Genomic DNA, 17,513 nt, shown 5'->3' on the forward strand with positions numbered 1-17,513 from the left:
TTTAAACTGCTTGAATTTCTAACTAAAAATATCTCTATAATATTTATGTTTTTTTATTTGTAAAATAAATTCTTTTAGGATCCTTATACGAATAGTTCTATTATGGTCCGTGAAACTTCAATTTTTTTTTAAAGTATTTTGAGTGCGTCACACATTCTCCCAATAAATATATTTTTCAAAATAAACTGATATTTTAAAATTTTATACTTCATCTTAAAATTAAATATATTGAGATGGGTGTGGTAGCTTAACTTTTATGTGCTACTTGAGTTAAATGAGTATAAATTGTTGGTCCAAGGTTCAATATCGGTTTGCAATATTTATTTATATTTATCTATTAAAGTAAAATAGTTGTTAATATTTTTAAATCAACAATTTTTTATAAATAAAATATATTTATACATTATATATAATTGGTATACATTTCTTCAAGTTATAATTTTGACTCATTATTAAATATGTTTTTAGTTATGGTAAAGTACATCAAAAGTAGTTTTTATTTAATGAAAAATGTGTGATAAAAACAAGATAAATAATATATATTAAACATATTAATGATAATATGTTTAAAGCTTTCAAATATTCAAATAAAATTTCTCTTTTTTCTTTATAATATACAAATATATACCTATTTAAAAGTATTATGAATAAACAAATGTTTTATAGGAATAAATTACATTGAATGTATTTTAATTTATTACAACTTTATATGATTAAAAAAATTATAAAAGAAATAAATAAAGAGTAAAATAATTAATAGTCCTTTTGTTCCTAATTATAAAAGAAATTGTACAATTTAGATTCATTTAACCATCAATGTATCTGGACTGTTATATAGAGAAAATAAATGGATTATTTAATGAATTTAAAAATTAAACTTTTTATTATTTATATGATAAGAGGGGTTTATTAATATCTTTTTACGAATACTATCAATTTACAAAATATAAAATTTTCAACTAGCCTTTTTAAAAGTTTATAAACATTAATAGCCTTTTTAAAAGCTTATAAACATTTTTTTTTGGTCCAAATACATTGTATATTTTGATAGGATTCTTGACATAAGCTCCTATAAATAACATCTTTCGGGAACTCTTAACATACGAATATCACTTCCATCATTACTTTTGTTTCTTGTATCTTGCATAGAGATATGGCCAAATTTTTTATCTTAGTACTAGTCTTACTTCAAGTGAGCTCTTTTATGGGCTTTACTAAAGGGATTTATACTCACAAAGAACACCAAAAACATCACCCAGTAGCCCCAACTCCATCCCCTATTCAATCACCATCTTCTCACTCTTTTGATTCTCTTGATCTTGATCATCATCGTAAGAAACATCATCATCATCACAAGAAACACAAGAAACATCATCATCATCATCATCCCCAATCTCCAATCCCTTCCCCAACTCAATCTCCATCTACTTAAGTAAGTAGAGATATTGAAGAGGATTCGAATAATGAAATTTTCTATTATATACATGATTTGTGTAAGAATAACATAAAAATAAAATCATATTTATTGGATTTACTCACCTTTCTCTCGACCACTCTTTATCCTTGTTGTTTTGTATCATACAAATCATTATTTTGTATTGTCCAATTTTATATGTTTAATAATCTATATCATATTATCAGTTTATATATTTATTTTGTGAGTATATTAAATTATTTATACATATGTTTGAGGGCATCCCAAATTTTTTTTTGTTTATTCTATATAAGTTCCTCCTTAACCACGTTTAAAGAGATATCTTACATTGCATGTATTAAGACTAATAAAATTCCCTAACTATAATGCATATAGTGTTTTAAGTGATAGTTTTAATAATAGAAATATATAAAAGAAAAGTAATACATAAGTTAATTTAACAGTTAGATTAATAATAAATTTAAACACCAAATATCTTTAAAATATTTTATATTACATAATCTTTTAAATAATAATTTTTTAACACTCATATTTATTAAGGATACTAATTTAATAATCATTCATTCTTTTCATAACCAATTAGTATGGTTGTAAGGACAATTTTTATGAAATTTTGGGTTCAAACTTTTACCATCATATTGTCTCGTATGTGTAAATATTTCTTAGAGTATGGGGTGACAACTTGACTAATAGAGAAATTATAAAAAATGACATAATTATAATTTTGATCCCTTATTTTCTCCAGCTCGCAAAGATTATCTCACCATTTTAAAATCTTCAAGTTTTGGTCTCAAACTCATATTTTTTAATTATTTTTTTATTTGATATATATTAATTGATTTAAGATACAATGTAATTATGTAAAATGATAAATATTCATAATACTACTAAAAACCTCCTAGAAATGTTAGTTTCAACATTATAAATTATTTATTTTTAATTACATGTATTTAATTAATCCATCTGGTTGATTCCATATCGCTGGATTTTTCGATGTGGCATTTTAAACATGTTAAATTACCTATTATTTATTTAATTAATATTAGGAAGAGACAATAATTGGTTAAATTATAATGGGGGGGGGGGGGGGGGGGATTCTACGAGAGAATGAAAATAATGTGACTAACTCTAATTAAATTATAAAAAGTCCACTAAATTGATTAGCACCATAACACAAATAATAGAACTCCTCGCCCTCGATTCTATTTTTTGAAAAATCATTACAATGGTATGGACATCCAACAAAATAGTCAAATAGTTGTATTAGTATCTTGGAAAATTACAACTTCAATAAGAGTCTAATTGACTAAGGAAAGTCGACCATTATCATACTTAGTGTGCTATACAATTGGATATGACTATTCAAGACGATACGAAAACCCTAAAATGGGACACTGATGAGATTCTCAAACGATAATGCATAAGGTAAGGGATTCATTAAAGGCCTAATAACTTTTGTAACAAACATCATATCAACTTCAATATAGACAAGGTTACGAATAGAGGATATCAAATCTTTTCCCACAATCTTATCATTGAATAGCCAATGTTCAGCCTGTTTGGAGCCGTATTATCAATGTCACGCCTTCCAAAGTAATTTCGCTTTAAATAAAAATGATTGTCACCGTGCATGAAGATTAAAATGTGGCCAGGTAGTGCTACGTCAAGAACCTTAAAAAGAACTGAAAATACTTGAATGAGATAACAAAGCCATATGATCTAAATAACACGGTGAAAAATGAAAATTCATAGAGCTATATAAAATGGAAGTAATCAAGCACAAACTTCAACCTATAGCTAAAGTGATAAAGGTTGAGATTGTATATAGTGGTAAGGACACCAAGATCGGTATTCAGATTCCACTAAAATTAGAATCCACACTAGTAGAGACACTAAGGGACAATTAAAATCTATATTTATTGAGCCTAACTAACATACCATGGCTTGATCCAAAGGTAGTATACAACCATCTGTCTATCTACAACACTATCTAAATAGTTATTCTAAAGAAAAGAAACCTAGAAGGAAAGAAACGAGAAGCAGTTTGAGAGGAAACTCAAAAGTTGGCAACTCTTGGTTTCATTTGAGAAATTTTTTACTCGATTCCCCTGGTAAACTACATTAACCTAAATAAAGCATGCCTTAAACACCCTTATCCACATGACGTTAAAATGTAATACTCAAAATGTTATGGATACCTATCTAGGTTATAATCAAATCATAATAAATACAAATTAGGATATGACTCAAATTTAACAATTGCAAAGAGATACTTGAGATGTGAAATCTAAAATCTATCAAGGAGGTACATCAATTAGCTTTACAGATAGCATATCTACTTTGGCTCTTTCCAAACTGACATATCTCTCATGGGAATTCTACCAATTCCTAAACAATGATTGACCCTATTTAGGAGACTTTAAAGTGAAAATAGGCCTTCAGTAACTTGAATATATTCTTCTCAAAATCTTCAATTCTGACTAGGCTAACATCTTGCCCTATGTTTATTTGTTACTTATCCTTCATAGAAGATGGCGTTGAATTGACTCTCATAGAAGAAAGATATGGAATACAATTTGGAAAAGCACTTTAAAATAAAAGCATCTAGTCATAATAAACCAAACATATTTTATACTCTAAGGATTTCCTGCCTTAAGAGCATTCTTTTAGAGGGAATAAGGCCAAACACACTAAGGTTTCCTGCCTTAAGAGCATTCTTTTATAAGATGAAGTAAGGTTTCGTTTCATTGGTTAGGCAAACCGGTTTTGATACTAGCGCGTACATCAAAATTTGATTTTTATTTTATATTTACTTTTAACAAATTTTTGATTTTGTTATCTATTGGGAATATGTTATACATATTGAAGCCCACATCAGAGAGTAAAATTGTTCTATAATAGACATGTTACTATCAAAACTAAAATTAGATTATTATTATTCAAACCAACCTGATTCTTCCTTCGATTACTTCTCTAAATACCTAAGTTAGTTTGCGAGAAATTTATCTATAGGTATAGTATCCCATATTCAATCATCATAGGTTACAAAAATCAACTCACAAGCTAATACTTATTTAGCAACCTCAACATGAAGATACAATTTTCTTTAAAGGAAAACCCAGACAGAAATGGATGGTATTATATTCCATTAATATCACCCTTAATGGATTTAAGTAAAAGAGATCATCAGAGTGATGTTGCATAAGTCATATATTTTAATATAAGAGGCATTTAAAATAGTTTACAAATTTAATACGATGGTACATATATAACTCACAACAACATCTATTTGAGCAGGTATACTAGGTGAGTCTCAAATATAAACAGAAGAATGAATGTTGAACCACTCGATTAATTCAATGAGTTAGCACACATACTTGTCCATGCTTAAAATTCAAGAGTTACAAACATGTTTAACACAAAAATTTAATATTAGTTATTTTATTAAAGGAGCCTTAGTCTTGTGAAGAAACTAAGGAGGTAAGGAAACAAAGATTGCATGAAAAACTTGCATCTAATTATGGACAACGATATTGAATTAGTTTCGTATTCACGGATGCTCCTAATATAAGATACATTTCCAATTCTCGAAGCAGCATCAAAGCCTATTTTATTTTAAAGGTCTCTTCTTTATAATATAAAGAAGAAAATAATTGACAAAAAATATATTAATACTAGTTTGGGACAACTTTGAACTTGTAACTTTATTTATTAAGTTTTTCTTGAGTAATATTTTATTCTATTTTAATAAATTTTTCTTAAATAATATTTTATTCTATGACAATCATTTGTTTTTGGTAGATCATTTTCTATGGTTTTGGTCTAGTCCCTCCTTGCATGTATATATATATATATATATATATATATATATATATATATATATATATATATATATATATATATATATATATATATATATATATATATATATATATATATATATATATATATATATATATATATATATATGAGCTATGGTTATAGGATGAAGTCTATAAGTTTTCCAACTTTGTTGGGATGGTTAGTTTTTTTTAATGGCAGTGTACTATTATTTTAGTTAAAAAACTATTAATTTTTCAGAAGAAAGAATCCATACCCTTTTTTAAACTGCTTGAATTTCTAACTAAAAATATCTCTATAATATTTATGTTTTTTTATTTGTAAAATAAATTCTTTTAGGATTCTTATACGAATAGTTCTATTATGGTCCGTGAAACTTCAATTTTTTTAAAGTATTTTGAGTGTGTCACACATTCTCCCGATAAATATATTTTTCAAAATAAACTGATATTTTAAAATTCTATACTTCATCTTAAAATTAAATATATTGAGACGGCTGTGGTAGCTTAACTTTTATGTGCTACTTGAGTTAAATGAGTATAAATTGTTGGTCCAAGGTTCAATATCGGTTTGCAATATTTCTTTATTTTTATCTATTAAAGTAAAATAGTTGTTAATATTTTTAAATCAACAATTTTTTTTAAATAAAATATATTAATACATTCTATATAATTGATATACATTTCTTCAAGTTATTATTTTGATTCATTATTAAATATGTTTTTAGTTATGGTAAAGTACATCAAAAGTAGTTTTTATTTAATGAAAAATGTGTGATAAAAACAAGATAAACAATATATATTAAACATATTAATGATAATATGTTTAAAGCTTTCAAATATTGAAATAAAATTTATCTTTTTTCTTTATAATATACAAATATATATCTATTTAAAAGTATTATGAATAAACAAATGTTTTATAGGAATAAATTACATTGAATGTATTTTTATTTATTACAACTTTATATGATTAAAAAAATCAGAAAAGAAATAAATAAAGAGTAAAATAATTAATAGTCCTTTTGTTCCTAATTATAAAAGAAATTGTACAATTTAGATTCACTTAACCATCAATGTATCTGGACTGTTATATAGAGAAAATAAATGGATTATTTAATGAATTTAAAAATTAAACTTTTTATTATTTATATGATAAGAGGGTTTTATTAATATCTTTTTACGAATACTATCAATATACAAAATATAAAATTTTCAACTAGCCTTTTTAAAAGTTTATAAACATTAATAGCGTATTTAAAAGCTTATAAACATTTTTTTGGGTCCAAATACATTGTATATTTTGATAGGATTCTTGACATAAGCTCCTATAAATAACATCTTTCGGGAACTCATAACATACCAATATCACTTCCCTCATTACTTTTGTTTCTTGTATCTTGCCTAGAGATATGGCCAAATTTTTTATCTTAGTACTAGTCTTACTTCAAGTGAGCTCTTTTATGGGCTTTACTAAAGGGATTTATACTCACAAAGAACACCAAAAACATCACCCAGTAGCCCCAACTCCATCCCCTATTCAATCACCATCTTCTCACTCTTTTGATTCTCTTGATCTTGATCATCATCGTAAGAAACATCACCGACATCATCCATCATCCCCAGCTCCTTCCCCTCATCAATCAACATCTACCTCATCTATTGATTCTATAGATTTAGATCGTCATCCCAAGGCACATCCTCCCCATCATCCATCAGCCCCAACCCATTCTCCTGTTCAGTCACCATCTTCGTTCTCTATTGATTCCATTGATCTAGACCATCATCGCAAGAAACATCATCGCCATCACCCATCATCCCCAACCCCTTCCCATGTTCAACCACCATCTTCTTTCATTAATGAGTCATTTGATGTGGATCATCATCGCAAGAAACATCATCACCATCACCCATCAACCCCAACTCATTCCCCTGTTCAATCACCATCTTCCTCCTCTATAGATTCTCTTGATTTGGATCATCATCACAAGAAACACAAGAAACATCATCATCATCATCCCCAATCTCCAATCCCTTCCCCAACTCAATCTCCATCTACTTAAGTAAGAAGAGATATTGAAGAGGATTCGAATAATGAAATTTTCTATTATATACATGATTTGTGTAAGAATAACATATAAATAAAATCATATTTATTGGATTTACTCACCTTTTTCTCGACCACTCTTTATCCTTGTTGTTTTGTATCATACAAATCATTATTTTGTATTGTCCAATTTTATATGTTTAATAATCTATATCATATTATTAGTTTATATATTTATTTTGTGAGTATATTAAATTATTCATACATATGTTTAAGGGCATCCCAATTATAAAAAGTCCACTAAATTGATTAGCACCATAACACAAATAAAAGAACTCTTCGCCCTCGATTGTATTTTTTGAAAAATCATTACAATGGTATTGACATCCAACAAAATAGTCAAATAGTTGTATTAGTATCTAGGAAAATTACAACTTCAATAAGAGTCTAATTGACTAAGGAAAGTCGACCATTATCATACTTAGTGTGCTCAACAATTGGATATGACTATTCAAGACGATCCGAAAACCCTAAAATGGGACACTGATGAGATTCTCAAATGATAATGCATAAGGTAAGGGATTCATTACAGGTCTAATAACTTTTGTAACAAACATCATATCAACTGCAATATAGACAAGGTTACGAATAGAGGATATCAAATCTTTTCCCACAATCTTATCATTTAATGGCCAATGTTCAGCCAGTTTGGAGTCGTATTATCAATGCCACGCCTCCCAAAGTAATTTCACTTTAAATAAAAATGATTGTCACCGTGCATGAAGATTAACATGTGGCCAGGTAGTGCTACGTCAAGAACCTTAAAAAGAACTGAAAATACTTGAATGAGATGACAAAGCCATATGATCTAAATAACACGGTGAAAAATGAAAATTCATAGAGCTATATAAAATGGAGGTAATCAAGCACAAACTTCAACCTATAGCTAAAGTGATAAAGGTTGAGATTGTATATAGTGGTAAGGACACCAAGATCGGTATTCAGATTCCACTAAAATTAGAATCCACACTAGTAGAGACACTAAGGGACAATTAAAATCTATATGTATTGAGCCTAACTAACATACCATGGCTTGATCCAAAGGTAGTATACAACCATATGTCTATCTACAATACTATCTAAATAGTTATTCAAAAGAAAAGAAACCTAGAAGGAAAGAAACGAGAAGCAGTTTGAGAGGAAACTCAAAAGTTGGCAACTGTTGGTTTCATTTGAGAAATTGCTTACTCGATGCCCCTGGTTAACCTTATTATGGTATAAAAAGAAAAGTGACCGTTGAAGAATGTTCACAAACTACATTAGCCTAAATAAAGCATGCCTTAAACACCCTTATCCACATGACATTAAAATGTAATACTCAAAATGTTATGGATACCTATCTAGGTTATAATCAAATCATAATAAATACAAATTAGGATATGATTCAAATTTAACAATTGCAAAGAGATACTTGAGATGTGAAATCTAAAATCCATCAAGGAGGTACATCAATTAGCTTTACAGATAGCATATCTACTTTGGTTCTTTCCAAACTGACATATCTCTAGTGGGAATTCTACCAATTCCTAAACAATGATTGACCCTATTTAGGAGACTTCAAAGTTAAAACAGGCCTTCAATAACTTGAAGATATTCTTCTCAAAATCTTCAATTCTAACTAGGCTAACATCATGCCCTATGTTTATTTGTTACTTGTCCTTCATAGAAGATGCAATTGAATTGACTCTCATAGAAGAAAGATATGGAGTAAAATTTGGAAAAGCACTTTAAAGTAAAAGCATCTAGTCATAATAAACCAAACATATTTTATACTCTAAGGACACCATATGCACAATATGTACATTTTTATAGAAGTCCATAACTTACAATGATATAAAATTCTACTATTTCCATTTATAATGATTTAAAATGATTAGCTTAGAAGGAATAATGCTAGATGAAACCAAGTTTTGTTCCTTTGGTTAGAGGGAATAAGGCCAAACACATTAAGGTTTCATCCCTTAAGAGCATTCTTTTATAAGATGAAGTAAGGTTTCGTTTCTTTGGTTAGGCAAACTGGTTTTGCCACTAAAGTGTACATCAAAATTTGATTTTTATTTTATTTTTACTTTTAACAAATTTTTGATTTTGTTATCTATTGGGAATATGTTATACAGATTGAAGCCCACATTAGAGAGTAAAATTGTTCTATAATAGACTTGTTACTATCAAAACTAAAATTAGATTATTATTATTCAAACCAACCTGATTCTTCCTTCGATTACTTCTCTAAATACCTAAGTTAGTTTGGAAGAAATTTATCTATAGGTATAGTATCCCATATTCAATCATCATAGGTTAAGAAAATAAATTCACAAGCTAATACTTATTTTGCAACCTCAACATCAAGATACAATTTTCTTTAATGGAAAACCCAGACAGAAATGGATGGTATTATATTCCATTAATATCACCCTTAATGGATTAGGTAAAAGAGATCATCAGAGTGATGTTGCATAAGCCATATATCTTAATACAATAGGCATTTAAAATAGTTTACAAATTTAATATGATGGTACATGTATAACTCACAACAACATCTATTTTAGCAGGTATACTAGGCGAGTCTACCTCAAATATAAACAGAAGAATGAACGTTGAATCACTCGATCAATTCAATGAGTTAGCACACATAACTGTCCATGCTTAAAATTCAAGAGTTACAAACATTTTTAACACAAAAATTAATATTAGTTATTTTATTAAAGGAGCCTTAGTCTTGTGAAGAGACTAAGGAGGTAAGGAAACAAAGATTGCATGGAAAACTTGCATCTAATTATGGATAACCATATTGAATCAGTTTCGTATTCACGGACGCTCCTAATATAAGATACATGTCCTATTCTCGAAGAATCATCAAAGCCTATTTTATTCTAAAGGTCTCTTCTTTATAATATAAAGAAGAAAATAATTGACAAAATATATATTAATACTAGTTTGGGACAACTTTGAACTTGTAACTCTATTTATTAAGTTTTTCTTGAGTAATATTTTATTCTATTTTCATAAGTTTTTTGTAAGTAATATTTTATTCTATGACAATCATTTGTTTTTGGTAGTGTAATACCCTAATTTTGACCCTAAGATGCCTCATGGTATCATATCACTGCTCAGTGCATTGCCTCAAGGATCATAGCATGTTTGGCTCCTTAACCCTATGGTTGGGACTTGTGTGAGTGGTTTGAGACCACCAAGCATGCTTGTGTTATATATATTTTCTTTTCATATTTTGATTACTAACCAAAAGCATAAAAATATGTCACTAACTCTTTTTGTTTTGAAGCTCAAGTGATCATGTGCTCCTATGAGGCTCCTAAGCTCAATGATATGGCTAGATGAAGATGAGAAAAAGCATGACAATGGTACAAAAAGTTCCTAGTCGTAATATGTGTCTCCCAAGTATCTCAATTTTCCAATTTTATCAAGATAGCCTAAAGGGCTTGAGGATTGTTTCCCAAGGAAACCCTAATTCAACTGTGCCTTGACTCTGCCTTGCTCATGAAGCAACCTCAACCTATGATCAAATTTAATCAAGGTAAGTTCTTTCATTAATCATTTTATGCATATATAAGCCTATTTGAGGCCCCTCAATCATTTATTCATCAAGATTGGAAGTTTGGCCTTGAAAAGTTGACCAGTTAAGTCATCTGACTAAGCTGTGGTCCACTGAGATATAACTTGTGATGTGTTTGTCAAATGAAGATGACACCTAGATAAAAAAATGTTATTAAGAACCATATGAACAACTTTCATGTTCATCAAAAATCCATTTGAAACTTGGAAGGTCATCATTCATTTCAAGACATTATAGGTCATTTTGACTAAAACCCTAATTTTGGGTCAACTTACCAAGGACACAACTTCATTAATTTATATGATTTTGAGGTGATACCAAATGCATTTTGAAGCTTGATATGTCTAATTAAAATGTTATGTTGGACAAAATTTCATAATCCTAAAAGAAATACATGTGATAATACAAAACATTATAGGTCATCTTGGACCTAATTCGTTGAATTTGAAAAAGTACCCAACTTCAAATGCCCATAACATTTTCATGGAAAATACAAATGATGCAAAATTTAAGTCTAAATTGATCATATTGAAAAGAAATACAACTTTGATGTTGGAGGTTTTTCCTTTTGAACCTTGCATCATGGAAACAGAGGGGCTTGAATAGGTTTGCTTTTTGTGAAAAATTTACAAAGGAGACTTAAACATGTTTTGTACCCAAACTTTCACAGCCAGTTTTCATTAATTTCCAAATGCCAAATGAAATTTTGCCCAACATGACTTTTCTTCCTTGCTTCAAGAGCTTTCCAACCATTACTCACATTACTTTTTTGAACTTTCCATTGGTGTGTTTCGAAGAGCTCTTTCTTTATGTTCATTTTTGCATTCATGTTGAAACTTAATGTGCAAGCCAATTCCACTTCATGTACACGTCCAATTCCATTTCAATTGAGTTCAACTTGGTTTTGCATCCATCATTGGGCCTCACATGCGCCTGTATAGGCCCATGCACCAAAGTTCAAATTTGCCATGCACACGAGGGAATCATGAACTCAGCCCTCTTCACCTATAAATAAGAGCTCAAACTCATTCATTTGGCAACCTTGTGGAGACCTGAAATGCTGCAACACTAAAATACCAACCAATACCAAAGGAATTTTCAGATTTTTCTCTCTTTTTCAAGCTTGAAATTCAACATCATTAGTTGATTTTCAAAGCTCAATTCCTTAGTCTATCATCTCCATTACATCTCCAGAGTAGAAAGGGATCAAGATCTTAAAGAATTCGTGGCCTTAAGAGCTCCAATTCAGAGGTAGAACTTCAAACTTTTTGGATCTAGATCTTGCAATTCAATGTAGTTTTCTTTGGTTTGTATGGTTTTCTGAAGTCCTCACACTTGAGGCAGGCCAGTGGTGGTCTCAATTCTTCATTTTATGCATTTGCAGTTGACACACCATGATCTTCCATCTTACATTTCTCTCAAAATAGGAAGAGTGAGGAAGATCCATGGATACAGTGGTAATGTACATCACCTGAGCTTTAATTTGATGTCCTTGTTTTTCATTTTAATTACAAAAATTTTCTCTGCAAGTGGTGGCCGGATTCTGGTATCTCACCGGAGAAGATGGTGGTTTCCACCACCATCACCACATGTTCACTTTCCTGATCATTGGATTGCTTGGCCACGTTATAATCTCATGCGTTCATTAGGTTTACTTGATTTAATGCATTATGTCGCGCGTTTGACTTATGTCCACCATGCGTCCTCACATCCGAGTCGTTTCTCCTTGCCACTTCAATTAATGAGCTTGATCTGGTGGCTGCGCTTTTTTCTATTATTTCTATTTTCTTTTAATTCCAGTTAATTCCTTTTATTTTCAAAAATTCATAAAAAAATTATTTGAAGTCACAAATATATGTGACCAATGCCAAAAAATTTCTTGAAAAATCTAGTTTCCTATTTGATTTTTAATTATTTTTGTGACTTCATTTAATATTTTTTGTGAATTATTTGATTTTTATTAGTTTTAATTCATTTAAAAATACTTTCTGATATTTGAAAAATCCCAAAATATTTTCCTAACACCTATGGATCATGATAAGTCAATGAAAAATAGTCTCATCAATTTCTTATTTGATTTGAGATTTATTTAAGATTTTAATTCATATTGTGTTATTTTTTATTGTTTTTAATGGTTTTTAAATACTTTCTGTTTTCCAAAATTGTTAGAAAATTTGTCAAAGTTTATTTGACCATGTTAGACCTATGAGAATTTAATTGGACTTGTTGAAGTTGATTTGAATTAAATTTGAGGTTTGACTATATTTTGTTATTTTTATTTACATTTTATTTTAATTAAAAAAAATACCAAAAAATTATGGTTGACTTGTTGACTTGTAATCTTCATTTCATTTCTGTTTGGCATTGATTGATGATGACTTGGTTCACATTTGATCAATTGGATTGGATACTTGAATTCTCTCCCCCTCTTTTTCATCTTCATCCCATTCTTTTCATCATTTGGCCAATGAGTTAATGTCTTAGGGTTGGTCTTGACAAATGAGAGGTTTAACCTTCTTTGATCCAAACCAAACTCAACTTGATCCAAGATCAAGTGAGTTGTTTTGTGTCCAAGATAGGTTGCTTCTTGGTCAAGCAAAAAACCTAAAGTGCATACAAGGCCCTTCCCCTTTTGTTTTGGCATGGCAAGTTTGTGGAGCTTGGCTTACTAGTCATGACCTCTAACTTGTGTCTATTTGCCTATAGTTTTATTGACCGACCTCAGATAGGTGTGATTACTACATTAGTCTACTTACGATTGCTTAACATAGAGCTACATTGTCTTATGACAAACTAACATAACCATACTAATTACTAACTTTAATTTGAGCATTTAATTTCTTGCCCTTTACTTTAATGCAATTTATTTCTTGCTCATTTATTCATATTACTTTTCATTTTGCTCACTTGAGCACATATTTTATGTTTATGTCATTTTTCTTTTGCTCATTTGAGCTCATTATTGTATATAAATATATTGTTGTCTTGTGATTGCTTTGCCTTTGTTTTATGTGAACCTAATGCAAAAAGGAGAAATGACTTAGAATTAGGACATACCTATGCTTAAAGGAGTTCAAGAGCAACTAGGCATCATACCTTTAAAATGCTAAAATTGTTGAAGAGCAACTAGGCCTCATGCCTTTAGAATGCTAAATTTCAAAGTTGACTTTAAAGGACTTCTCATCTAAACTTATTCTTTGTCCATTCCTCTTATTGTGTTGTGAACTTTTTGATGTTTGCTCTTGTGTGATAGGGATTCCATCTTGAGATAGTAAAGAGGACCATTGTCATGAGTAGCCAAATTAAGAGAGACAAGCCTAATGGAGATCCTAGGAGCTTGAATCTAAATCGTTTGATTTCTTAATTGTGTGCTAAGTCCGAAAGAAAGGAGCATCTTGAATCATCTCTATGATTTCAAGAAAAGGAACTCCAAGGGTTTATCTTTTCTCTCTTATCCTTGTATGCTTTAGGACTAGCCCTTCTCTTCTTCTCCCCACTCTAACCAAGCCAAAATATTTTCTTGCAAACTTTGACTTTGTTTCAAACTAGAAACCTAGGCCTTATGCCTTTGACTTTTCAAAATCTTTTCATAAAAACTCATTGTGAATAAACCTTAATCCAACTTTGACTTTATTTTGTAAATACATCTGACTTGTAAATATAACTCATTTCAAGTTGATTTTGTGGTTCCAATGGCCACCTTTGTTAAAACCTTTTCATAAATATTAGTCATAGATTTGAGTTATCATAGTGGTTGATGTAAATCTCACCTCATCCTTAGTGATCGGATTATAAGTCTTTCATACTTATTATAGGGTTAACCCCTCACTAGTATGTTGAAGCCTTCCTTACATGGTGGATTGTTGGTTTAGGTTGAGTTTTCTCCCTTTGATAACAAAAGACCTTAAGGCTTTTGGTCAAATCAATTCACCAATCTTTGATATTTTTACCCCGAACTACGAGGTTTTGATCCTCCTTTGTGATGGTACGTAGGCAATGGGTTCATCCATTCAAATAACAAAATTTGTAAATATAATCTATTCTCTTCTCATCCCTCCAATCTTTTGTACAAATATTTTCACGAATACCAACCTACAACACATGTTTGCAAAAAGGGTTCCCTTAGAGTACTAAGGATGTTTTGTGTGCGTAAAACCTTCCCATTTCATAACCAACCCCCTTACCTAGATCTCTAACATTTTTATTAGTTCTTGATTTGAAAAACTTCTTACCTTGGCTTTTGTTCGCTTTTTAGCCTTTCCTTTGGACAAATAAAAGTCCGGTGGCGACTCGAATTGTATGTCTAATTTTGGTTTAATCAATAAACCTAAAGGTAACGAAAACCCCGCTACAGAAAAGTGGCGACTCTGCTGGGGACTTCTCTCTCTAGTGGGTTTAGCCTACTTTTTGCTTGTATGTGTTGTATGTTTATGTTTATTTGTGGCATATTTTTGTGCAAATTTGGGATGACTGTATTGTTTGTAATGTATGAATTGCTTGATATATTAATTGGTTGTATGCTTGATGGTTTCTTGTGAGATGAGTTCTATACCCGAACTCGAGTGCACTTATGATAGGAGAATGGTATAGTCTTGTTGACTTGTGTGGAGTTATTCCTTAACAAGTTGATTTGCAAGTCCATTCACTTGGTGGAGGTCTTGTTAGGATCAATAATGTCACACGAGTAGTCGTGGTTAGGCATTACTCTTTCCAATATAAACCTTAGAAGCCAAGGACCTTAGATACCTAGCCCATCTTGGCCTATTTTAGGACGTAGTGCGAAGGTCGTTCAAGTGTAAGACTTGAGGCGATCGTTACGTGATACTACACTCATAAGAGTCCCTCTTGAGAATATTTTTGGAAAACGAGTAGTCGTTTTATCCGATAATATCCGAAAGATGAGATGATGACTATGGGAACCCCTTTTAGAACATGATTGTCAGGTTTAACCACAGTACACTCCCATTGGGTGGTTCTTAACCAAGAATCTGTGCTCGTGACTTACAACAAACCCTTGATTCGCGGTTGATCCGTTCTCGTATATCCTCAATATCAATGGAACTTGGGTGTTGATAAGGTGTCAACTATAATCCACCAAAATGGATGATTGATATTGACGATGACGTGAGCCATCCTATGACCTGTGTGTGGTTTGACTTGCTTGATCCTTGAGTGTGATTGTTGCATCCATGCATTCATTTGCATCCATATCATCAACAATAAAAAAAATTCAAGGAACTTAAGAGGTCTATTTGCAAATTTTCGGACATGGATAAGCAAAGAAGGAATACGAAGAAGTACAGTTTCAGACAATTCGACTTGAAAGAGTTAAGGAGTTTGACATCTTATGTATTAGAACCCTTGGAGTTCAAAGTTCGCCATGGGAAGCTCCTGCCTATTCTTTCTACCAAGGTGGATGAAGGTCTGATGAGTGTGTTGGTGCAGTTCTATGATCCTCTGTATTGGTGCTTCACTTTTCCGGATTTCCAGCTTTTGCCTACACTTGAGGAGTATGCCTATCATGTGGGTATACCTATTCTTGATCAGTTGTTGTTCAGTGGTTTAGAGAAGATTCTGACTTCTCAAGAGATTGCTGACATGCTTCACGTAGATGTACCTAACATTGTTGTTAATATCACTACCAAAGGTGAATTCAAGGTCTCCCATCTGATTTTCTCATTGCCAAAGCTACTTTGTTTGGGAAGGCCACGAGTGAGGAAGCTTTTGAAGCCATATTTGTACTCCTCATCTATGGGCTAGTGTTATTTCCCAACATCGACAACTTTGTGGATGTGAACGCTATTAGGATTTTCTCTTCTCTTAATCTCGTTCCAACTTTGTTGGGTGACACTTATTTCTCTTTGCATATGAGGAATGCAAAGGGCGATGGTTCCATTGTGTGTTGTCTGCCTCTGTTGTACAAGTGGTTTATTTCGCACTTGCCTCAGACGCTTGCCTTCAAAGAGAACAAGGGATGTCTACGGTGGTCCACGAGACTTATGTCTCTCACTAATGGTGATATCTCTTGGTACAACCGTGTCTATGATGGGGTTTAGATTATTAACTCTTGTAGTGAGTTCTCCAATGTGCCTCTTCTTGGTACATGTGGTGGAATTAACTACAACCCTGCTTTGGCTCGCCGTCAGCTTGAGTTCCCCTTAAAGGATAAACCTAACAACATTTTGTTGGAAGGCGTGTTCTTTCAAGAGAGTAAAAATCCCCAGAACTTGAAGGATAGGATGGTCCGCACCTGGCGTAAGGTTCATAGAAAAGGGAGGAATGAGCTTAGTCCGAAGAATTGTGTTGCTTTGGAACCTTACACCTCTTGGGTAAGGAAGAGAGCTCTCGAGTACCACATGCCGTACGAGTATCCGAGACCTACCCCTATGGTTACGGTTGGGCCTTCAACCCTCCCTAATCAAGGAGTAGAGGAGTTGAGAGACAAAGACCGTTCGCGTGCTTAGGTTCGTGAGCGTGAGGAACTTCTTCAGCAACTCAAAGATAAGGATGCATTGATAGAGTTTCTGGAGCATCAGGTTATTGATGAGCTTGATGATG

At 31.3% G+C, this 17,513-nt stretch overlaps 1 protein-coding gene across 1 annotated transcript; it reads left to right on the top strand.

The window, feature by feature from the left end:
- Nucleotides 1-6,686: 6,686 nt before the first annotated feature.
- Nucleotides 6,687-7,337, top strand: LOC127131855 (uncharacterized). Its single transcript, XM_051060746.1, has one exon. It carries the CDS (start codon nt 6,687-6,689, stop codon nt 7,335-7,337), a length of 651 nt encoding a protein of 216 aa, XP_050916703.1.
- Nucleotides 7,338-17,513: the final 10,176 nt, after the last annotated feature.

Source organism: Lathyrus oleraceus, chromosome 3, assembly GCF_024323335.1.
Source record: "Lathyrus oleraceus cultivar Zhongwan6 chromosome 3, CAAS_Psat_ZW6_1.0, whole genome shotgun sequence".
Taxonomy (NCBI): domain Eukaryota; kingdom Viridiplantae; phylum Streptophyta; class Magnoliopsida; order Fabales; family Fabaceae; genus Lathyrus; species Lathyrus oleraceus.